Source organism: Pteropus alecto, unplaced genomic scaffold (assembly GCF_000325575.1).
Source record: "Pteropus alecto unplaced genomic scaffold, ASM32557v1 scaffold259, whole genome shotgun sequence".
NCBI lineage: Eukaryota > Metazoa > Chordata > Mammalia > Chiroptera > Pteropodidae > Pteropus > Pteropus alecto.
In genome coordinates, this window is record NW_006442492.1 from 108074 (window position 1) to 126250 (window position 18177).

Sequence of the window (18177 nt, forward strand, 5' to 3'; positions counted from 1 at the left end):
GTTTCCATGACGTTACCTTTGAGACGGCATTTTGGTGCGGTCTTGGTGGAAGGTGTGGTAAGATCGCTCGGCTGGCTCGGACGCATGGCCAGTGAGTCTGTTGTTTTGTTTTAATGGAAATTTAGAAGAGATTATGATAGTCCTGTGCTGAGTTTGAGGCACTTCTGAGACACACAATGGAGATGTCAAAGTGGTAGTGGATATAGGAGTCTGGGCTAGAGATACAGATCCAGGAGTTACTGATGTGGAGACGGCGCTGTAAGCCAGAAGTCTGGTGCACATCACCTAGGAAAGGCCTGTGTGGTGAAGACAGGCCTGGGCTTAAAGGCTGGTCCTCCTTGGTTATGACTGGTAAAGGCCAAACTCACTCTGCAAAAGCGCCTGAAGAAATCCATTTGTATTGTCAATCCAAATGGAGCAGGAAATGTGTATGTTAACTCTAAACCAGAATGCTCAGTTTGGCTCAGGAGTAACAAGTCAGCAGAATGGATGGATGACAGTGCCACGTAGTTTAGGTAATCACACACATGAGAAATCCCCACACGCCAATGTTCTCTATCCTAAATGTTTCTACACAGAAACAGGGGATGTATAATGCTATTTTATGAACACTAAAAACTACCTAAAAACCCACATCATGAAAAAATATTCATTATATCCATAAAGAAATATGGATGTACTGAATATATTTATTGCACAAATGGTCTCTTCAGTCCCACAAGTTACAACTGGCTCTGTGCCTGCCAATGACATCTGCTCATCCGTGTACTGGTTTGATACCTGTCACTGTTCTTGTTCAGCTTTGTAACTTCCCCAGGCCTAGCACTGCATCCTTCCCTATAGAGAGTATATGCTGAATGAGCAGAAAGAGTAAAATCATACATGCAGAAACAAGAATCATTTTATATTAGTGGCTTCTGCACCATTTGTTCTAAAGGAGTTAAACTTTGTAGAAGAATCTGCAGAAGCATAATCTATAAATCATTTTTACAATAAATAGAAAAAAAGTGCTTAAAAACAATAATCCCAATATATGTATAGCCACAACATGATCAAAATATATACGAGATAAAAGTGTGGACTATACCAGAAATAGTAAGACAGTGGAAGCTCTAAATTTAGAAACAAATATTTTAGAGAGGAAACATTTAAATATATTAGGGTAAAGAACCAGTGTAAAAGTTTTTAATGTTAATAGAGAAGATTACTGGCAAGCTTCAAAAACAAGAAACTAAAAATATTCAGTAAATATTTGGGTGCATAGTCCTCTATCAGGCATTCTGTCCATATCAATTCTATACTGGAAGCTCACACAATATGACTGCTAGTTCCCTGTGGTTTACCTAGAAGAGGCTCCAGTGGAAATGACAGGGGAGACAACACCACTTTCACAAGAAAAATGAATACAACCTAGAAAATGTGAACAAACCTGTAGGACACATGGATTAAATTAGTAAAAATCTATCCTTCTACACAACACACTTTGCAGCAGTTAATAAAAGCAAAAGTAACAAAGCCTGGAAGTGCCATCAAACCATAACTTTATTTCACAATTAATAAACATCTGAAACAGGGTAAATACGAGCATGCATAATGAAAGTGGTGCTCAGGGATCATATCCAAATAAATTCAAGACAAGAAAATGAAAAACAGATTAAGGATACAGTTTGCAGCTCAATTTGTTTTTACAACACAACAGAAGTGAAAGCAATGCAGCCCTTAAACTCAGGATTTTTTAATAAACTCATTTTTAATAACCTGGAACAGTAATTAGCTGTAATTTACTAAGATACGGAATCTTGAACATAATATTATGAAAACTGAAACCTCAGAGGAAGAATATAAAAAAAATACAAGCCATAAAAGTATGATTATTGCTGCAAGGAACTTGTAGCTATTTGTAGAGATTAATCTAGAACTGTCACATTGATAATAACAGTTGGAAGAGAAATTTTTGACTGATCTGTGGTTGAGTCTGATGTCATTTTTAAGGTTCGGTGCCTCTTCCTTAAGGCTTATAAATCCTAGAAGGCTGCATGTAGCTGAGACCTTAAGACATCGAGGTCTAAAGTGTCATGCCAAAAGGTCAGCCGTCTGAGTGACTTTTGGAGGTCTCCTTATGAGGCTCAGTAACATACATGTTGGGATGACTTCCCCCTGACACAATGCTCTGGGAAATTCTACAAAAACACTTCCTAAAGGAGGAAAGACTCATTTTTCACCACCTTTCCAGAAAGTATCCACAGGCTACATCAGACTGTTTCAGGGTTCACAGTTCTTCAGAAAACAAGATGTGATCCTTTTGAGATCACTAAATTTATAAACCCTGAAATAAATTTACACCAAGACCTACAAGTTTGTCTTCAACAGAATAGTTTAAATGGCAATTTTAAAAATTAGAAAACTTCTCTCATCTCTAGCTGGAGGCTTCACTGGAGTTTCACAGTTAAGGGTAAGACAACAGGAGATCATGCATCCTGTCATGGAACATAACTTGTACTCCTAGCACTGATTTAGAATCTTATATTATTTATAAATATATTATAAGATTGTGGCAGCACTGTCAACCTGTGACTAGAAAAGCCCCTTTCCTGGAAAAGAAGGGCAGGAAGGGGCCTCCTACTGGGTGTTGCGCATCCACAGCACCTTAAAGTCCGGCCAGACCCTTGATCCATTTAATCACAGACCTGAATAGGCTCGATGAACTATTTTACAGTGACCCGAACAGTAGAACAGAACATTGTAAAACTGTCTGGTGGCTGCATATCAAAGGCCTCAGCATCCTTGTTCGCTGTGCTTACAGTACCAATGAAGTCAGTTCCAGGCAATTTTGGGATGTCTATGAGGCTGAGAAAATAAAACATAAGATTGATCAGATCAGCAGTCTCTGTAGTATTGGGAATTAACCCATTTTAAATAAGAGCTATAAGCACAGTATAAATGGTTTTCATTTACAGCTGAAAAAGCTTTGACCTTAAGCCACAAACAAGGCACCCGATGACTTTAAGTACCAGCCCGAAATAAGATTTTCACATGTGCTGTGTGACACTCACTGATCCATGGTTAAGTAAGCTTAGAAAATGCTGTTGTTCCCTGAACCTCAATAGCCCCAGTGGTTAGGACATTAGCGTTCTGTAGTAGGTGTAGTACCTGCTGATTGTTTCACTGACTTCCCAGAGTTATCTGACCACAAAGGAGCCAGCCTCTTTGTCTTGTAGCACTTCAGAGCGCCTGGGTGGCCCTGCTAAAGGAGGGGCAGAGGCGACATGCCTGCTGGGCCCTCAGTCAGTTCCTGGGTGCTGTACCTTTCAGCTCCCTTGGAGCAGGGGTGACAGCCTTTGTTTCTCTGTGTTCCCCCAAGATGCCATGCACAGGGGGTCACTCAAGTACTTTGAGAGGCAGAGAAAGAAGGAAGGTTAGGAGGGAAGAGGATCAACCACAGGTGCCAAGAGGAGAGGAAGGAAAGAGGCCCTTGCACCACTGCCTTCACCTCTCACCATCGACGGCCAGCGTTCTTCTTAGATTGCTCTTTGTCCCCAAACAGGGTTGACAGACATGCATCTTAGCAGTCAGGACCTCATACCCTGGACTGCAGTGATAGGAGCCAAAGCAAATCACCTCAAGGACCATAGGAGGCCCAACCAAGCACTGAAACAGACCCTGTGCCAAGGTTCCTAGTTGAGAAAAGGAAAAAGACAAGAGAAGAGCAAGGAAGAAACTGAGCTGGCTGGAAAACAGAGCAGAGCACAGGGCTATGAACAGTCCTGGGAGAGCAGAGGCCAGGCTGAGTGGCTCAGCAGCAGTGGTGGTCCGTCAACTGTAGACTCCCTACCTTGGACTGGTAGCCCCGTTCGGCCATCATCTTTGCCTCCTGCTGCAGTAGGGCATTGGTGAGCTGCTCTGTCTGCCTCACTTCCTCCTCTTCCTCCTCCTCTTGTTGGTCTGCTTCCCATGCCTGCAACCGGCGCTCTGCAACCTGGGCACAAAGAGCAAAGTCACCATTAAGACAAGGCCCACGGGGCAGAGCCCTGCCTATGATGAAGAGGGAAAGCCTCTGGATCTACCCCAGCTGGAGAATCAGATGTAACAGTGATGGCAACTGCCAGTAACTGGAAAGGGCATTTATGGTACGGGAGAAGTTATACGTGTGGTAATATGTACCTTGTAAAACGCTCTGGATGTGGCCACGTGTTTGGAAAATTTTTAATTTAAAAAGTTTTCAATTAGTCGACATACATACAATATTATATTAGTTTCAGGTATAAAATAGTGATTAGACATTTATGTAACTTACAAAGTGAGAGAAGAGTAACACAAATTGAATTGTGGCCCAGTGAGCTAAATGCTTTCAGATGCAGACAGGAAAAACAGATGGTAGACAGTAATGACAGCCTTGTTCCCACATGAGACAAGGATCTAGAGTGATGCTTGAACTACAAATCAGGAAAAATCAGAATTTCAGCTGAAAATAAAAAGGGATGCACTGGGCTCTCAAACATGGGCTTCTTGGACAAGGTACTAGTGCCAGGCTGTGGAAATAAGTCAAGGGCCTCTGGTTCCTACGCCACAATGATGCAGGAACCACGGCAGGGCCTGCTGCCTGCAGCTCTCACTCCCCTTGCTGAGGCTGCCTCCCACCCATGGAGTTGGCCCCACCTGGGCTTCCAGCTCTTGTTTCCTGGCCAATTTCATTTCTTCACTCTCCTCCTTCTCACGACGAGCTGACTCTCTTGCCTCCTCAAGGTTTCGAATAAGTTGCTCCCTGTGTCTTAGGGATTCCTCTTGTGCTTGTCGGTTTTGTTCAATCTTTTCTTGTATTTGTCGTTGTCTTCCTCTCAGGACCTAGCCTCAGCAGAAAAGAGAAGGAAAGATTTTAGTTTGACTCTAACAGATACCTATTCTCCAAGCCACGGATAGGCTGCAGTTGCACTGAGACTCGGCCTAATCCTCAGCCTGAGGCCTAAATATGCCACATGGAGGCAAGCCCAGACTACAGAATCGGTCCAAACAATATCGCCCACCCTTGTCACACTCAAAATGTCTGCAGGTTGGGCCTTAAGGAGAGACAGCTGAGCACCAAGGAGCAGGATGGAGCTCCCTCCACAGGGGCACAGAAACACAGCAACCAAGTGAGTCTCACACCCTATTGGTGAGTTCTAGAAAAAAGCCACAAGCCACACAGATGACCAGAGGTGGAGTCTGAGTCATCCCCCCAACCTGTTTGATTTTTGGCTACAGAGCAGGATTATGACCCACCACCAGCCCAGGACTCAGGAACCAGAACAGCCAGAAGCCACCCACCATACCCAACAGTGAGGTCTCTGGAAGGGGCATGTAAAGTGGCTACTAAGAGAAACATTTTAAATGGGGAAAATAAAAAGATGCTGGAGAATATCTGGTATTCGCAAAAATGAAAAGGTACCATTGGGACCTGATTTCCCATGGATTTCCAAATGTAGCATACTTGACATACACAAAATACAATTTCCATTTTAAACCATTTTTTATTTTTTCCCCCAGCTTTATCGAAATATAATAGACAGTTACTCCTATTTACATTGTACAATTCAATGTTTTTTTTTTCAATTATTATTGGCATCCAATATCAGTTTCAGTTGTACAGCAGTGATCAGAGTTCAAGTGATCACCCCACTAAATCTAGTATCCCTCTTCCCCCTTACATATTTATTGCAACATTACTATTTTCTTTATTCTAAACTTATATCCCCATGACTATTTTGTAACTATCCATTTGTATTTCTTAATCCCTAGGCCCTTTTTTACCATCCCCCCCCAACCTCCCTCCTGTCTGGTAGTCCTCAAAATAGCCTCTATATCTGAGTTTGTTTCTTTTGTTATTAGTGTTTATTCTTTAGATTCCACATGTACATGAAATTACGTGGTATTTGTCATTTTCTATGTTTCTTCATTTAACGCAATACCCTCTAGGTCCATCAAGGCAATATCTTTTTCCATCCTCTTTTAGTCTGTGTGTGTCTTTTAATCTGAAGTGAGTCTCTTGTAGGCAGCATATGAGGGGGTCTTGTTTTCTTATCCATTCAGTCACTCTATCTTTTGGTTGGAGCACTTAATTCTTTTCCATTTGAGATAGTCATTGATAGTTAAGTAGTCATTACCATTTTTTATTCATGATTTCAATACATGTTTTTCCTTCTTAAAGAAGTCCCTCGAACATTTTCTGTAATAGTGGCTCGGCGTTGAGGAATTCCGTTAGCTTATTTTTGTCTGAAACACTCTTTATCTGTCCTTCAACTCTAAATGACAGCTTTGCTGGATAAATTATTCTTGGTTGTAAATGCTGGGTTTTCATCACTTTGAATATTTTGTGCCAAGTCCTTCTGTCCTGCAAACTCTCTTTTGAGAAATCAGCTGCCAGTCTTATGGGTGCTCCCTTGTAGGTAACTGATTTTCTCTTGCTGCTTTTAAGAGTCTCTCTTTGTATTTAACCTTTGGCATTTTAATTATGTGTCTTGGTGTGGGCCTCTTTGGGTTCCTCTTTCTTGGGACTCTCTGAGCTTCCTTGGGTTATATGTCTATTTCCTTCACCAGGTTGGGGAAGTTTCCCATCATTATTTCTTCAAATAACTTTTCCACTTCTTGTTCTCCCTCTCTTCCTTCAGGTACCCCTATTACACGGACGTTTTTACACTTAATTTTGTCCCAACAACTCCTTAAATTATTATATTCTTAGCTTCTTTCTTCTTGCCGTTCTGATGGTCTTTGGCTTCTCCATCCTCTATATTGATGGTTTGATCCTCCTCTTCATCCACGGTGTTAATTCCCTCTAATGTACTCTTCATATCAGATAATGTGTTCTTCATTTCTGACTGGTTCCGTTTTATAATTTCCAGTTCCATTTTTATGTCTTTTACCTCTTTGTTAAAGTTCTCACTGAGTTCATCTACATCTCCCCTAAGTTCATTGAGCATCATTATAACCATTATAACCAGTGTTTTGAACTCTGCATCTGTTAGATTGACTCCATTATGCCTGGATCTGTTCTGTTCTCTTGTATAGTTTCTGCTTCTTTGTGTTCCCATTTTGGCTGCCTTTCTGTGTCTGTTTCTATGTACTAAGCAAAGCTCCTAAGTCTCCCAGTCTTATTAGCGTGGCTTTGTGAAGGAGGTGTCCAGAGGCACAGTCCTGCGAGGCGTTCAGCAGCAGACCAGGTTTCGCCCCAGCCTGTGTCCCTCTAAGGCCACCTGTTAAGGTTCAGCAAGCAATCCACAGATGCTGTGCTTACAGTTGCCTCAAGAAACCACACCATAAACCAAAGTCAGCTGCCACCAGTGTGAGTCTAGGCGCTGCTCAGCAAGTTGCACAGGACTCGCTAAGGAGTTGGGGAGGTGGAGTTTTAGGGAATCCTCTGAGTGAAGTGACCTCTGTTATCTAGTTTGAGGACATCTCAGCTATGGCAGTGCTGCATCCGCACACTGGAGGTGGGGAGAGCTCAACAGAGGAACAATGGATACCGCCAGCACTTCTGCCCAGGAGGAAGCCTCGCCTCCAGCCCTCACTCGGACACCTCAGCATCCCCTATAGGTTCCTGGTCCCCCACACCCACAGCAGCAAACCAGGTGCTGGTGCTCAGAGCGAGCGAGTCCATCACTGCAAAAGTCTGGTCATGGACATGGCCGCTTTAAGAGGAATGTCTGCAGCTGCTGGCTGCTGCTGCCATAGCCTTTGTCTCACTCAGCGCTTGGGACCGGGCAGCCTTGCACCTTCACTCCGTCCTACCTTCTACCATTGCAGGGCGATTTCTTATTTCTCTTCCTAGTTGTAGGGCTTGTTCATCTAGATCCCAGGTGACTCTACTTGCTGTTTGCTCTGTGTTTCCATCACAACTTCGATGTGGCCATAAGTGCAGATGAACAGAGCCTTTGTCATCTACGCCATTCTGACGCTGTCTCCATTTTAAACCGCTTTAAGATAACTTTCAATACATGGGTAATGAAGACTTTTTTCCCAAAAAGATATCCTTTTAATTGGGATGAGCCTTATACACATTACTTATACACATACTGACAAGTAAAACACTTATGTTATTTAGTCCACTTCTGGTTATGCACCCCAAGAAAAAAAAATCCTAAGTATGGAAAGGTTATGCACCAATATGTTCACTGCAAGGATTTTATAATGCCTCAAAATTAGAAAAAAAAAAAATGGAATACCCACAAAAGGGGAATGGAAAAACAAACTATGGTATACCCATGTGATGATATATTATGCAGCTATCAAAATAATATTTACAAAGATATAATAATTTGTTAAAATGCTTGAAATCAAATAGCATAGTATAGGAAGAAATATGTAGGAAAAACGTTCTGTACAGAAACAGAAGAGCGGAAGGAACAGTAATAGTGGCTATGCGGATGTTGGGGGGCTAGGTGAGTTTGTTTTTACTTTGCTGAATTTTTTCTAATAAGATTATATTACTTTTATAATGATATTAAGAGTCCATTTAAAATAACCAGAGGACTCTCTTCCCAGAACATCTGGCAGAGTCAATACATGGTCATTAAGTCCCAGATCCCAGCCCTGGGACTAGCCAGCCCATGTCTGTCGCAGCTAGGATTACCTCGCTCATCAGTCTGTCTCGTGCACTCCTTTCTCGGGCCCACTCTGCCTCTCTCTTTTCCCACATTTCCTTGGCCTCCTCCCTAGGGAAACACAAAGCAATGAAAGAAGGCTCCTTAGCACCACTGATGGCAGAAGGGAACTAAAGAACCAACAGGGCTCCAAAGCATCAGGCAGCACACATCTGTGGAGCCAATCTTCAAATAACCTTATCCATACAAGCTTTTAACAGATTAAGGACAAGTTCACAGAAAGTATTCCTATGGTAAGTACTTTAAGTTACCTTTTTAAATATTGCCATCTCCTTACAAAAAGCACTTGTGATGATTTGCACCCAGGCCATTTAAACACTGAGGTGAATGAAACCATCAGGACTCTGGAGAGGAGGAAGGCCACTGCCGGTGCCTGAGCTCTGTCACCATGCCCCTGGGCTTCCTGCTAGCTCATCCTGTGGCCTGGGGCAAAGGAGAGACCACTTTGCATCTCCATGGCCGAGTATCTACCAAATATCTGGCACTCAGTAAGTGCTCAATAAATGTTATCTGTTGTTTTTATATACAAGATTAATTTTTAGGATCCACACCCATTTTATAGACCTAAGAAGCATTCAACATTTCCATAATTTATAACAATTTCCTTTTGAATTTCTAAGATTTTAGATAAACAGATCCTTACTCTAAACCCTAATGATTTCCATCTTAAATAACTGAAGAGAAACATTCCTACAAGCCAAGTCCATTTGCAAAGATGTGCTCCTAGTGAATGATGGACAGATTACCAATAAAAAGTGTTTCAGTAACAACAGACTACCCTCATGGAGACCTGCACTGGATCCCAAGTACCAGAGTAGAACTCAGGAGGGTCCGGCCCAGACAGTTGCTGCCTCTCACCTAAACAGCATCTGCAGCTCTGCCTCCCGCTCCCTCTCCAGCTGCAGCTGCTCCTCGATGACCTGCTTCATCCACACCACATCAGCCAGAGCCTGCTCTCGCCTGGCCAAGTGCACGCGCTGGTTCTCCTCCTCCTTCTGGAGCAGTGCCTGCAGGATGCGATTGTCTGCCTCCTAGAGGAAGGAGAAGGAAGCACAGTGGGCGTGTGCAGAGCCCTTGGGCAGCCACGGCCTCCACTCCTGCCAGCCCCTCTCCATTCTGGTGCAGACACTCATGATGCTGCCAGATCTTCTCAGGTAGAGATGGGAAGACACTGAGTTGTTTCTGAAGAGTCAGGGTATAATCTCTTAGGGATGGTTTAAAATGATACCGCAGAGGCCCAGGAGCTGTTCTCCGCCTGAAAGGGGACCCTTCTGCCACCCACATGCAAGTCCCTGCCCTCAGACATGTCTAGTAGCACAACTTTTTAGAACACAATTTGGCAGCAATTCCACTTCTAAGAACACAGACTAGAAACACAAATACACAGAGATACATGCACAAAAACCTCACTGTAGCTGTTATGTAAGAGAGAAAAACCGAAAACCACCCAAAACTCATGGGTAGAGAATTAGCTATCATCTACATCTATACACAGGAACACTGTAAAAGAATGAGGGTGCTCTGGAGGCCTTGAAATGGGAAAGATGTCCTGGGTGGGTGGGGGGGACCTGCATGACAGGACACCTGACTATAGTAGGCAGGGATGCGAGGAAACGGGTTTGCTTGTTCACTCTCTTTGTCCCTATCTCAGGGAGGGAGCCCATCAAAATACTTGGCAGGAATACTGAGCAGTTAGTCAAAAAAGAACAAGCTCAATCTAACAGACTGATTGTGAAGTATAGGCTTACTTAGGTGAAAAAAGACTTCAAGTCCATTTTTTAAAAAACCACCACTTGCCCATATGTGTATGTATATAATATATACATGTATCTGGAAGCATACATGCCAAAACAGACAACTCTGGGGAGAGGTAGGGATTACAGGGGCTGGTCCGTAGGGAAATCACTTTGTTCTACCTCTACTTCTTACCAGGACACATTACTGAGCAATGGAAAACGTGTTTTTCAAAAGAGGGTAAAAGAAACCCTGTCTCTTCAGACTCACCAGTTCCTCTTGGATCTGCTGTGTACGTCTATGGAGTTGTACATTATACTGATGTCTCAAAAAGCGTCTAAAAATGAGCAAAATATGGGTCGCCTTTAGTGTCTTATAAGAATTAATCGGAGGTTAGACAGCTACTTACTACAGGTCGTATCCTTTTTGGTTTCAGGGATACCAGAGCAGGGATACTTCAAAGAAAGAGAGAGGCTCTGAGAAAGTGGGGTGGGGGCAGCTCTTCTCACACACACCCCAGCTCTGCCTTCTGCTGGAAGGCTGCTATCTGCTTCCTCTCTTCCTCCAGCTTCTCCAGCTCCCACTGCTGCTTCAACAGATTCTCCTGTTCCTTCTTCAGTTTGGTGGCCTGTGGTTACAATGACAGTTACCTCAATTAAGATCATGAGAATCAGAGTTTCCTTCATTACTCATTTTCATTTTCAGCAGACACTGTGCACGGAGGGCTGGCCTGGCCACCTGGTGATCATAATCCCCTCCTACCTTGGGGGCTCTGAGCCCCTTGGCCCAGCTTAACTGATTCATCTCAACTCAGCTGAGCCATTTCCTACAAGAAAATTTCACAACCCTGTAGACAAGGATAAACCCACAGGACCCTGTACTGTCCATGCCTTACTGCAACTTACCACCTGTCTCCTCCACCTCACCTTGCTCTTACTGTGAGGGCTAGGACTGTGGGCCTTGCTCACGGCTGTTATTGCTAGCACCCAGCCCAGTGCTTAGCACCTAGAATAAGTAGTGGGTACTAAAGATCTAGTTCTTGAATCATTCAGGTCTGGGGAAGGGGGTGCTTCCCTCATCTGAATGGTAAGACCCAGCCCTCTCCAGAAAACACAGTATTCTCAAAACAGACTCTTGGACCAAAGACTCTCACAGTTTGTGTCTTGAGACCCAAAACCTGCTAGCCAGGGAGAGCTGTGTGCTAAAACATCAGACTAAGTCAAGTCTGCTTAGTGCATGGGAAACTTAAAGTTCTAAGAAGGCTCTCAGATAGGTCTCAAAACATGTCTGAAAAAACAAGCATTACCTTCATATTGCTAACGTTCTAGAATCTGGGCTCACAATACAACCTAGGAGAATGGAAAAATCACAGATGGGAATAAATGTCAGAAAGGAGAACCCAGTATTGCTGCATTTCTTAGAACCACCTCCCTGATATGAACTCTTTATAACAGCTTTTGAAATGGCCATTTTACAACAAGCAGCCAAGAGGGGCTGCGTGGCTGTGGGCATGCCCTCACCTCCATCTCTTTTACTTTCAACTCCTTCATCTGCTGGAGCAGCGCCTCGGCCTGGAGTTTATCCTCCAATTGCCTCCTCTCCTCTTCTGCTTTTATCCGCTCTAGTGCTTCCCTTCGTGCCATTTCATACTCATTTTCATACCGTTTGTTCTCTTCCTCTTCCGTGGCTTCTTGCTATATGGAGCCAAATGAATCTAGTTCAGTATCTGTACCACGCTGCCAGCAAAGACCCAGCTCCCGCAGCTGTTCAGCCGGCCACAGGCCTGGTTCCTCATTCCACTGAGTATACACCAGGGCAGGCCACTTCTCATCTGTGAAACCCAGGGATCACTGTGGGAACTGGGGGACTGATGCTCCCCTGAGAGACGGAGCTGCAGCACAGTGTCTAGCTCCAAAGAGGGGCTCAACAAACACTTCCCCAAGTGAGCCCAGAGGCAAAGCGATGGGTTCATGGATGTGCAGCTATCAGCCAAGGTTGAGAGTTTATGATGCATACTATATCAAGAGACTGCCAGCAACAAAAACATCCTTTAAAACATACATTCTCCCTACCATAGACCAGCCCTGCTCACCTGGTCTTATTCTGTCCCTGGGAATGACAGGATTCTAGGACATGTAAGAGCAACATTCAGTTTTAACATGTGTTAAGTAAACTGAAGAAGAGGCTATTCTTAGATTGGAGTCATTAACATCGAAAACAAAGACATGGGGACAGTCGCCACCATAGCACATAGGAATACTTCTGGAGCCATATACCACACCTGCTTTTTTTCTTCTTTCTGCATTTCCCAAGAGTTTATCACATGCTTCTTGTGAAGGTCTGATTCAATCTGAAGATATAAAAGGGCAGAAAATTAATTTCTTCAGTGGTTCATCTGACAGATATTCCCTGGGGCGCACACTGCCACACAATGGAATGACTTCCTTTTGTGAGGACTCGGAGTGGCCCTGGTGTCTGGTATGGGATGACCCCAACATATATAGTCTGAATGCAAGTCAATTAGAAAACCAAAGGACCAGGCAGTTCTAAACCAGTCTCAAGAGCTGGAACGAAGTAACAGAAACTTTTCTCCCAGGTCTCTTGACGTTGAGCAAGAATAGGTCAGCAGACATGTCAAAGGCCACACTAAAGCATGCCAGGCCCCAGGGCAGCAGGAGCTGGTGAGGGGAAGACTCAACACTCTGCCTGGCTCCCCAGCACTTCCGCTGCAAAGTAGCTGAGAAAACGTACTCCCCATATCAAGACGCATGCTCTAGTAGATGCAACAAGTCTGGGTGGTTAATAAGAGATTTGGGTTTAGAGAATCTTTTGGATCAGAAAATGAATTATAGTACTCTGTCCAAAAGCTTTCATTTGGGAAACTGTTTATAAAAGTTTAAATTTTCTTTCTCAACTCATAAATATGAAAATTTTCAACCAACTTAATATTTTAAATAACCTTTTGAGTACATGACTTTGGAGGACCCACTAAGCTGACAAACGGCCAGGGAGAGGCATCTTCTCGTGGTTAGTGCTAACTGCATACACTCCAAAGCAAAAAGATGTCCATTACTTAGTGACTGGCAATTTCTAAATGTAATTATGAATGTATAAATTAACATGCCAAATGTATACAAAAACTATTAGTTGAAATAAGTTGAGATGCAGTGATGGGATCGCTCTTTAGCCCAAACTCTGCTGAACAATGCCACTCAAGCCCAGACGCCCCCTCTCTCCCTGCCTCCAGGTCCTAGATTTGGCCTCCTTTCTCCTGACACCCGTTTAGGCCTTCACCATCACTCACCTAGGCTGCTGTAGCGCCCTCAACCGCCAGAGATGCAGCTGGGATCCTATGGCTCCTCTGCTTAAAACCATCTAGTCATTCCTCGTGCTTCCAGGGGAAGTACGTAAGGCGGCCTGAGGTCTGGCTCCATCTGTCTCACAAGCCTCAGTTCTTGGGGCTCCCTTCTTTGACATCCTAGCCTCCCAGCCACTTATAGCTCCCTGGACTCGCTCTGCTCTCATGACTCAGGCTTGATTCTTGCATGGTTGCCTCGAACCAGAATGTCTTCTCCTAACCTCTACACCATCAAGTTAATGCCTATGTCTTTCCAAACTCCTCCACCCCAGCGACTCCTCTGGGATGCCTCCCCAACCTCTGACTGAGCTGGAGACACTGCCTCGCTGCCTGTCTTCTGAGGCTTGCCTGGCACTCTGTATCCTGTACTGTTAACAAGCTGCCTACTATTTTCCCCACTGGACCAGGAGTTCTCTAAGAGTGGAGACCACCTCTAATCTCCACGCTCCCACAAGGGGACATGGCAGCAAGATGTTCAATAAACAGCAGTTAAACAACCAAATTAACCCAGATCTCCTGTGTGGTGCTCTTTTCAGGTAGCTTGAGCGTCCCCTCCTGTCTCAAACCAGCATAGGATACAAGTTTAAAACAGGCTGGGAAACAGGATTTCATCTATTTAGGCGAATCAATGGGAAGATCTTCTTGATTTTCACCTCTCGAAGTTTGGGGTCATTCTTTTTCCAGTGTTCATATAAAAGTTGTTCAGCAATCTGTCAAAAAAAAAAGAAGCAAGCTTGATGTCACAAATCCATTCACATTTTGGGTAACACACAATGCGAGTCAGCTCAGACTAAGCTGGCACACTGGCACACTGGCACTGCACTTGTCCTACACAGCTCCTTGCCTTGCACTCAAGACTCCAGAAGCCAGACACCCGAGTGGAACTGGACGGCACTGACAAATGACTCTTACGATAGTGATGAAAGAGGGGCAGAGTCTGATGCTATAGATGGGTCCTAGATGCTACAGATCTGCTTCAAAACATACAGCAGGCTTAAAACACAGGTTGGGGCTCACTATTCCACACAGCTACTTTGGAAGGTAAATTACACCAGTCCCAGGCTTTGTGGAACCACAGAACTGGAATAAAGAAAAAAGACTCAGATGTAACAATTTAAATGGCCAAAGAGAATAAAAATGATTTGTCCAAAACACACACATGAAGAGCAACTAACTTAGAGTAAGCAGTTTTCCCAGTTGGCTTTGGAGTTAACTGCTATCTCATCTGACCCACCCAGAAGTGACCCATGTGTGCATCACTGACAGGCTGGGGACACTCCTAAGGGCAATGAGAATTTACCAGTTTCCTTTGCTCTTCCCGGGCCGACTTGAGATTCCCATGCCGTTCCCGGATTCTTCTTTCCCGCAAGTTCATGCTCAGCCTCAGCTCCTCCAGTTCTCTGGCCATCAGGTCCTGTTCCTCCAGCAGAAGCTGCTGGAGTCTCTCCCGTCTGGCCTCCAGATGCTTCCTCTTCTCCTCCTTCATCTTCTCACGCTGGTAGGCGTGCATACTGGGTAAGAAGGAGCCCACCATAAATCAGTCATACTACAGCCATATGGACCACTCTGCTCTGCTGTGTGGGTAAAGAGGCTGAGGTAGGTATAAAATGGTGACACAAGAAGTCATCCTCCAGGCAAAGTGAACAGAGCAGGTCAGTACACTATGCATAACAGAACCTTGTTTTTGCAATAAGAAGATGTATAATGTGTTTATATATGCACATGATAATTATACTAGCAAATATAACTTGGGCAATTACTATGTACCAGTGAAAACGATGGTTTTATACTAACCAGCACGTAAACCCTACAAAGTAGGTTCTGTTTCAGCCTCACTTCACTGACAAGGAAACTGAGGCACAATCATGCAGTAAGCAACACAGTCAGGATTTCCACCTAGGTTGATTCCAAAGCCTCTGCTTTTAACTTCCACATTTTTACATGTATTTTTATAAAAACAGATGTATGTGTATTTACATACAAACAAAAATGAGAGAATGTATGGGAGGATATGCATCAGGTTGGTAACTGTGGTTGCCTCTGAGGATGTGGGGTTACAAGGAAACTTCCAGATTCTACATACATTTCCTATCATTTTCTTTTTCAATGCAAATGTTTTACTTCAATGATGATCCTTTTTTCAATTTACAGTTGGAAAAACATCACCAGGCAGGCAATCTATGCTGCTCAGAAACTCCCTCAAGAAAACATGCTGTCAAGCCACACTCCCCCAGGTACTTAAGGCCACATCCCCTGACCAGCAAGTGACCGCCCACCTCCATCCAACTGTGGTCACTGCACAGTTACCTCCGCTGGTAGGAGGTCTTGGAGCTCCAGTCTGCCTGTTTGGAGCTGCAGATGTCAGAAATCCTGAAGTAGCGGCTGTTCTCATCCCACTGCTGCCGAAGCCGGGCCTCCTGCTCTCGGTGTCGCTGTCGCGCTACCTGCTGATCTAGGAGCCTCCGGCTGCACCAGTAGGAGGGCAGCGTGGGGAGTGCCATCTATGAACAGCAATTGTAGGAAAATGAGCCTGCTGCCACCCAAGGAACCCTCACAAGCTTGGCCTCATCCCTTTAGTTAGTGGTCCTCACCCACTGGCTGCACACTGGAATTGCCTGATGGAGCCTAGGCCCCAGTCCATACCAATTAAATCCAAAAAGTCTTAGTGTAGGCCTCAGGCATCAGCATTTTTAAAATGATTTGCCATCAGGGCTGCAAATCATCGATTTAAGCCTGCCAGACATCACCAAGGGCACTGAGACAAGGAACCAGACCTAGCAATGCTGGACCAGGCACACTGGAGACTTGTATGCTTTGCATAAATTAACATGGATAATAATTTAAGGAACAAGTGTACCAACCTCTTGGTATATATGACCTTTTCCATTACAATCACCCTGTTATTTGGCAGGGAAGAAACAAGTTCAAAAAGGTAGAGTGATTTGCCCAAGATCACAAAACCAGGAAGTAGAAAAAAATCAAAGAGCTGAGATCCTAATTTACACAGGACCCAGGCTCTGTTAACTGCAAGAGGCTGCCTGTGGGACCAACATCCCCTGGCTTTGGCAGCCTCCAAGGAGGGACCTAGTCCAGATGTCATACCAGGAAGTGTTCTGGGTTAGCATGCAGGGCAGATCGCTCATCTTAAAAATAGAGAAACTGCGACCCAGAGAGAGTACACGATTTGCCCAGGTCACAGAGCAATCTTGGGACACAACTGAAGACTTGAAAGCAGAGAGCGGTCTCACTCCGGACACCTTTTCCCCTGACCCACTATTACAGCGAGGCGCTGTGTAGATCCCATGTGCAGGGTCTACACAGTGCCTGACTATGATACTGCTTGACAAACGTCTGTTGAATAAGCAAAATGCCCGAGACCAGGCCAAGTCTCAAATTCAGAGTCCTCCAGACCTAGAGGAAATGATTTGCGTCTATGGGCCAAGTTGAGCCTGAGACTGCCTGTTTATAATTTCTGCCTTGAGACTAGCAGGATTGACATGCTTTTTTCTTTTCCCTGTAAACTGCCCGTGGATAAACCTTTACACCAGGTATCAGGAAACAAGATTCCGGTCCCAGACCGGCCACAAACAACCCAGGCTGCTCCCTGAACAAGTCGCATCCCTCTCTTGGCCTCGACATCCACACAGGACAAAAGGGGTCACAGAAGAAAGTGTCGAACCCAGAGCGGGACGGGAGCAGAATGGACCGGAAGACCGGCCCCCAGGCGTCCTGCGCTCGCTTCCCGGACGCCCGCCGCGGTTTCCGCTAGGCCTCAAGACCGGATCCTGGCCGAGCCCAAGCTCCGACTCACGTTTCTCTATGGCCCGGGTTTTCCAGAGAGTGCCCGGCCCCAGCTCCCGCATGCCCCAACCAAACCCACTTATTCCTGCGTCCACCTTCCCCGGCCGCGCTACACCAAACCCCGCTGTTTCCCAGCTCGTTACCCGGGCGACAGACCAGCGACGGAGCGCCGCGAGGGCCAAGAGGCCTCCAGCAAGATACAGCTCGCGCAAATAGAAAAAAAGGCTGTGTTTTTTTTCTCTGGCTCCCTCTGGTGGTGGGAGGTGGATCAAGGAAAAATGAAGGAAAAGAATCTATTCACTACATAAAATTCAAGATGATGGTTATTTGGGCAGCTGGATAGAATCTGCTTCCCATGTGTTCTTAATAACTTTTATAGAGGGAAGGATAAGCCAGTGGTTCTCAAACCTGGCTGCACATGAGAATCATCTGAAGAGGTCTTAAAAATCCAGATGCCTTAAAAAAATCCAGAAGCCCAGGCCAAACTCTAGGCAAATCCCATCAGGCTCTCTGAGGGCATCAGCGGTTGCCCAAGGTCCCCAGGTGCATTCAGTGTGCAACCGGCCTGGAGAATCCCTGGTGTAAGTAGAAACAACTTACTGGCAATTTTCTACTGTCTTAGATTGCTTGCAGGTTCAAGGTTCTATTAGTATA

General features: G+C 44.8%; 1 protein-coding gene across 3 annotated transcripts; it reads right to left on the reverse strand.

Moving 5' to 3' along the window:
* Positions 1–1524: 1524 nt before the first annotated feature.
* On the reverse strand, positions 1525–17731 carry TCHP (trichoplein keratin filament binding). 3 transcript variants are annotated; one of them, XM_015597327.2, is made up of 13 exons: positions 17667–17731; positions 16030–16223; positions 15023–15233; positions 14376–14432; positions 12646–12714; positions 11885–12058; positions 10880–10992; positions 10635–10701; positions 9489–9661; positions 8600–8681; positions 4657–4842; positions 3833–3976; positions 1525–2847 (listed from the first exon to the last, which is right to left on the reverse strand). In XM_015597327.2, the coding sequence occupies exons 2-13, from the start codon at positions 16221–16223 to the stop codon at positions 2815–2817; spliced, it is 1503 nt and encodes a 500-aa protein (XP_015452813.1). In that variant the 5' UTR covers positions 17667–17731; the 3' UTR covers positions 1525–2814. The 3 variants fall into 3 exon arrangements, with proteins under 3 accessions (XP_015452813.1, XP_006922207.1, XP_015452812.1); XM_006922145.3 differs by lacking the exon at positions 17667–17731 and adding an exon at positions 17534–17660; XM_015597326.2 differs by lacking the exon at positions 17667–17731 and adding an exon at positions 17402–17656.
* Positions 17732–18177: the final 446 nt, after the last annotated feature.

Bases quoted from the DNA above. Each gene is read 5' to 3' on its own strand.
- TCHP (XM_015597327.2), bottom strand. From the start codon at position 16,223: ATGGCACTCCCCACGCTGCCCTCCTACTGGTGCAGCCGGAGGCTCCTA. The intron at 8,682-9,488 runs GTGAGAGGCAGC...GTGTTTCCCTAG, and splicing joins GAGCTGCAGATGCTGTTTAG to GGAGGAGGCCAAGGAAATGT. The intron at 4,843-8,599 runs GTAATCCTAGCT...TGCTGAGGCTAG, and splicing joins GAGACAGACTGATGAGCGAG to GTCCTGAGAGGAAGACAACG.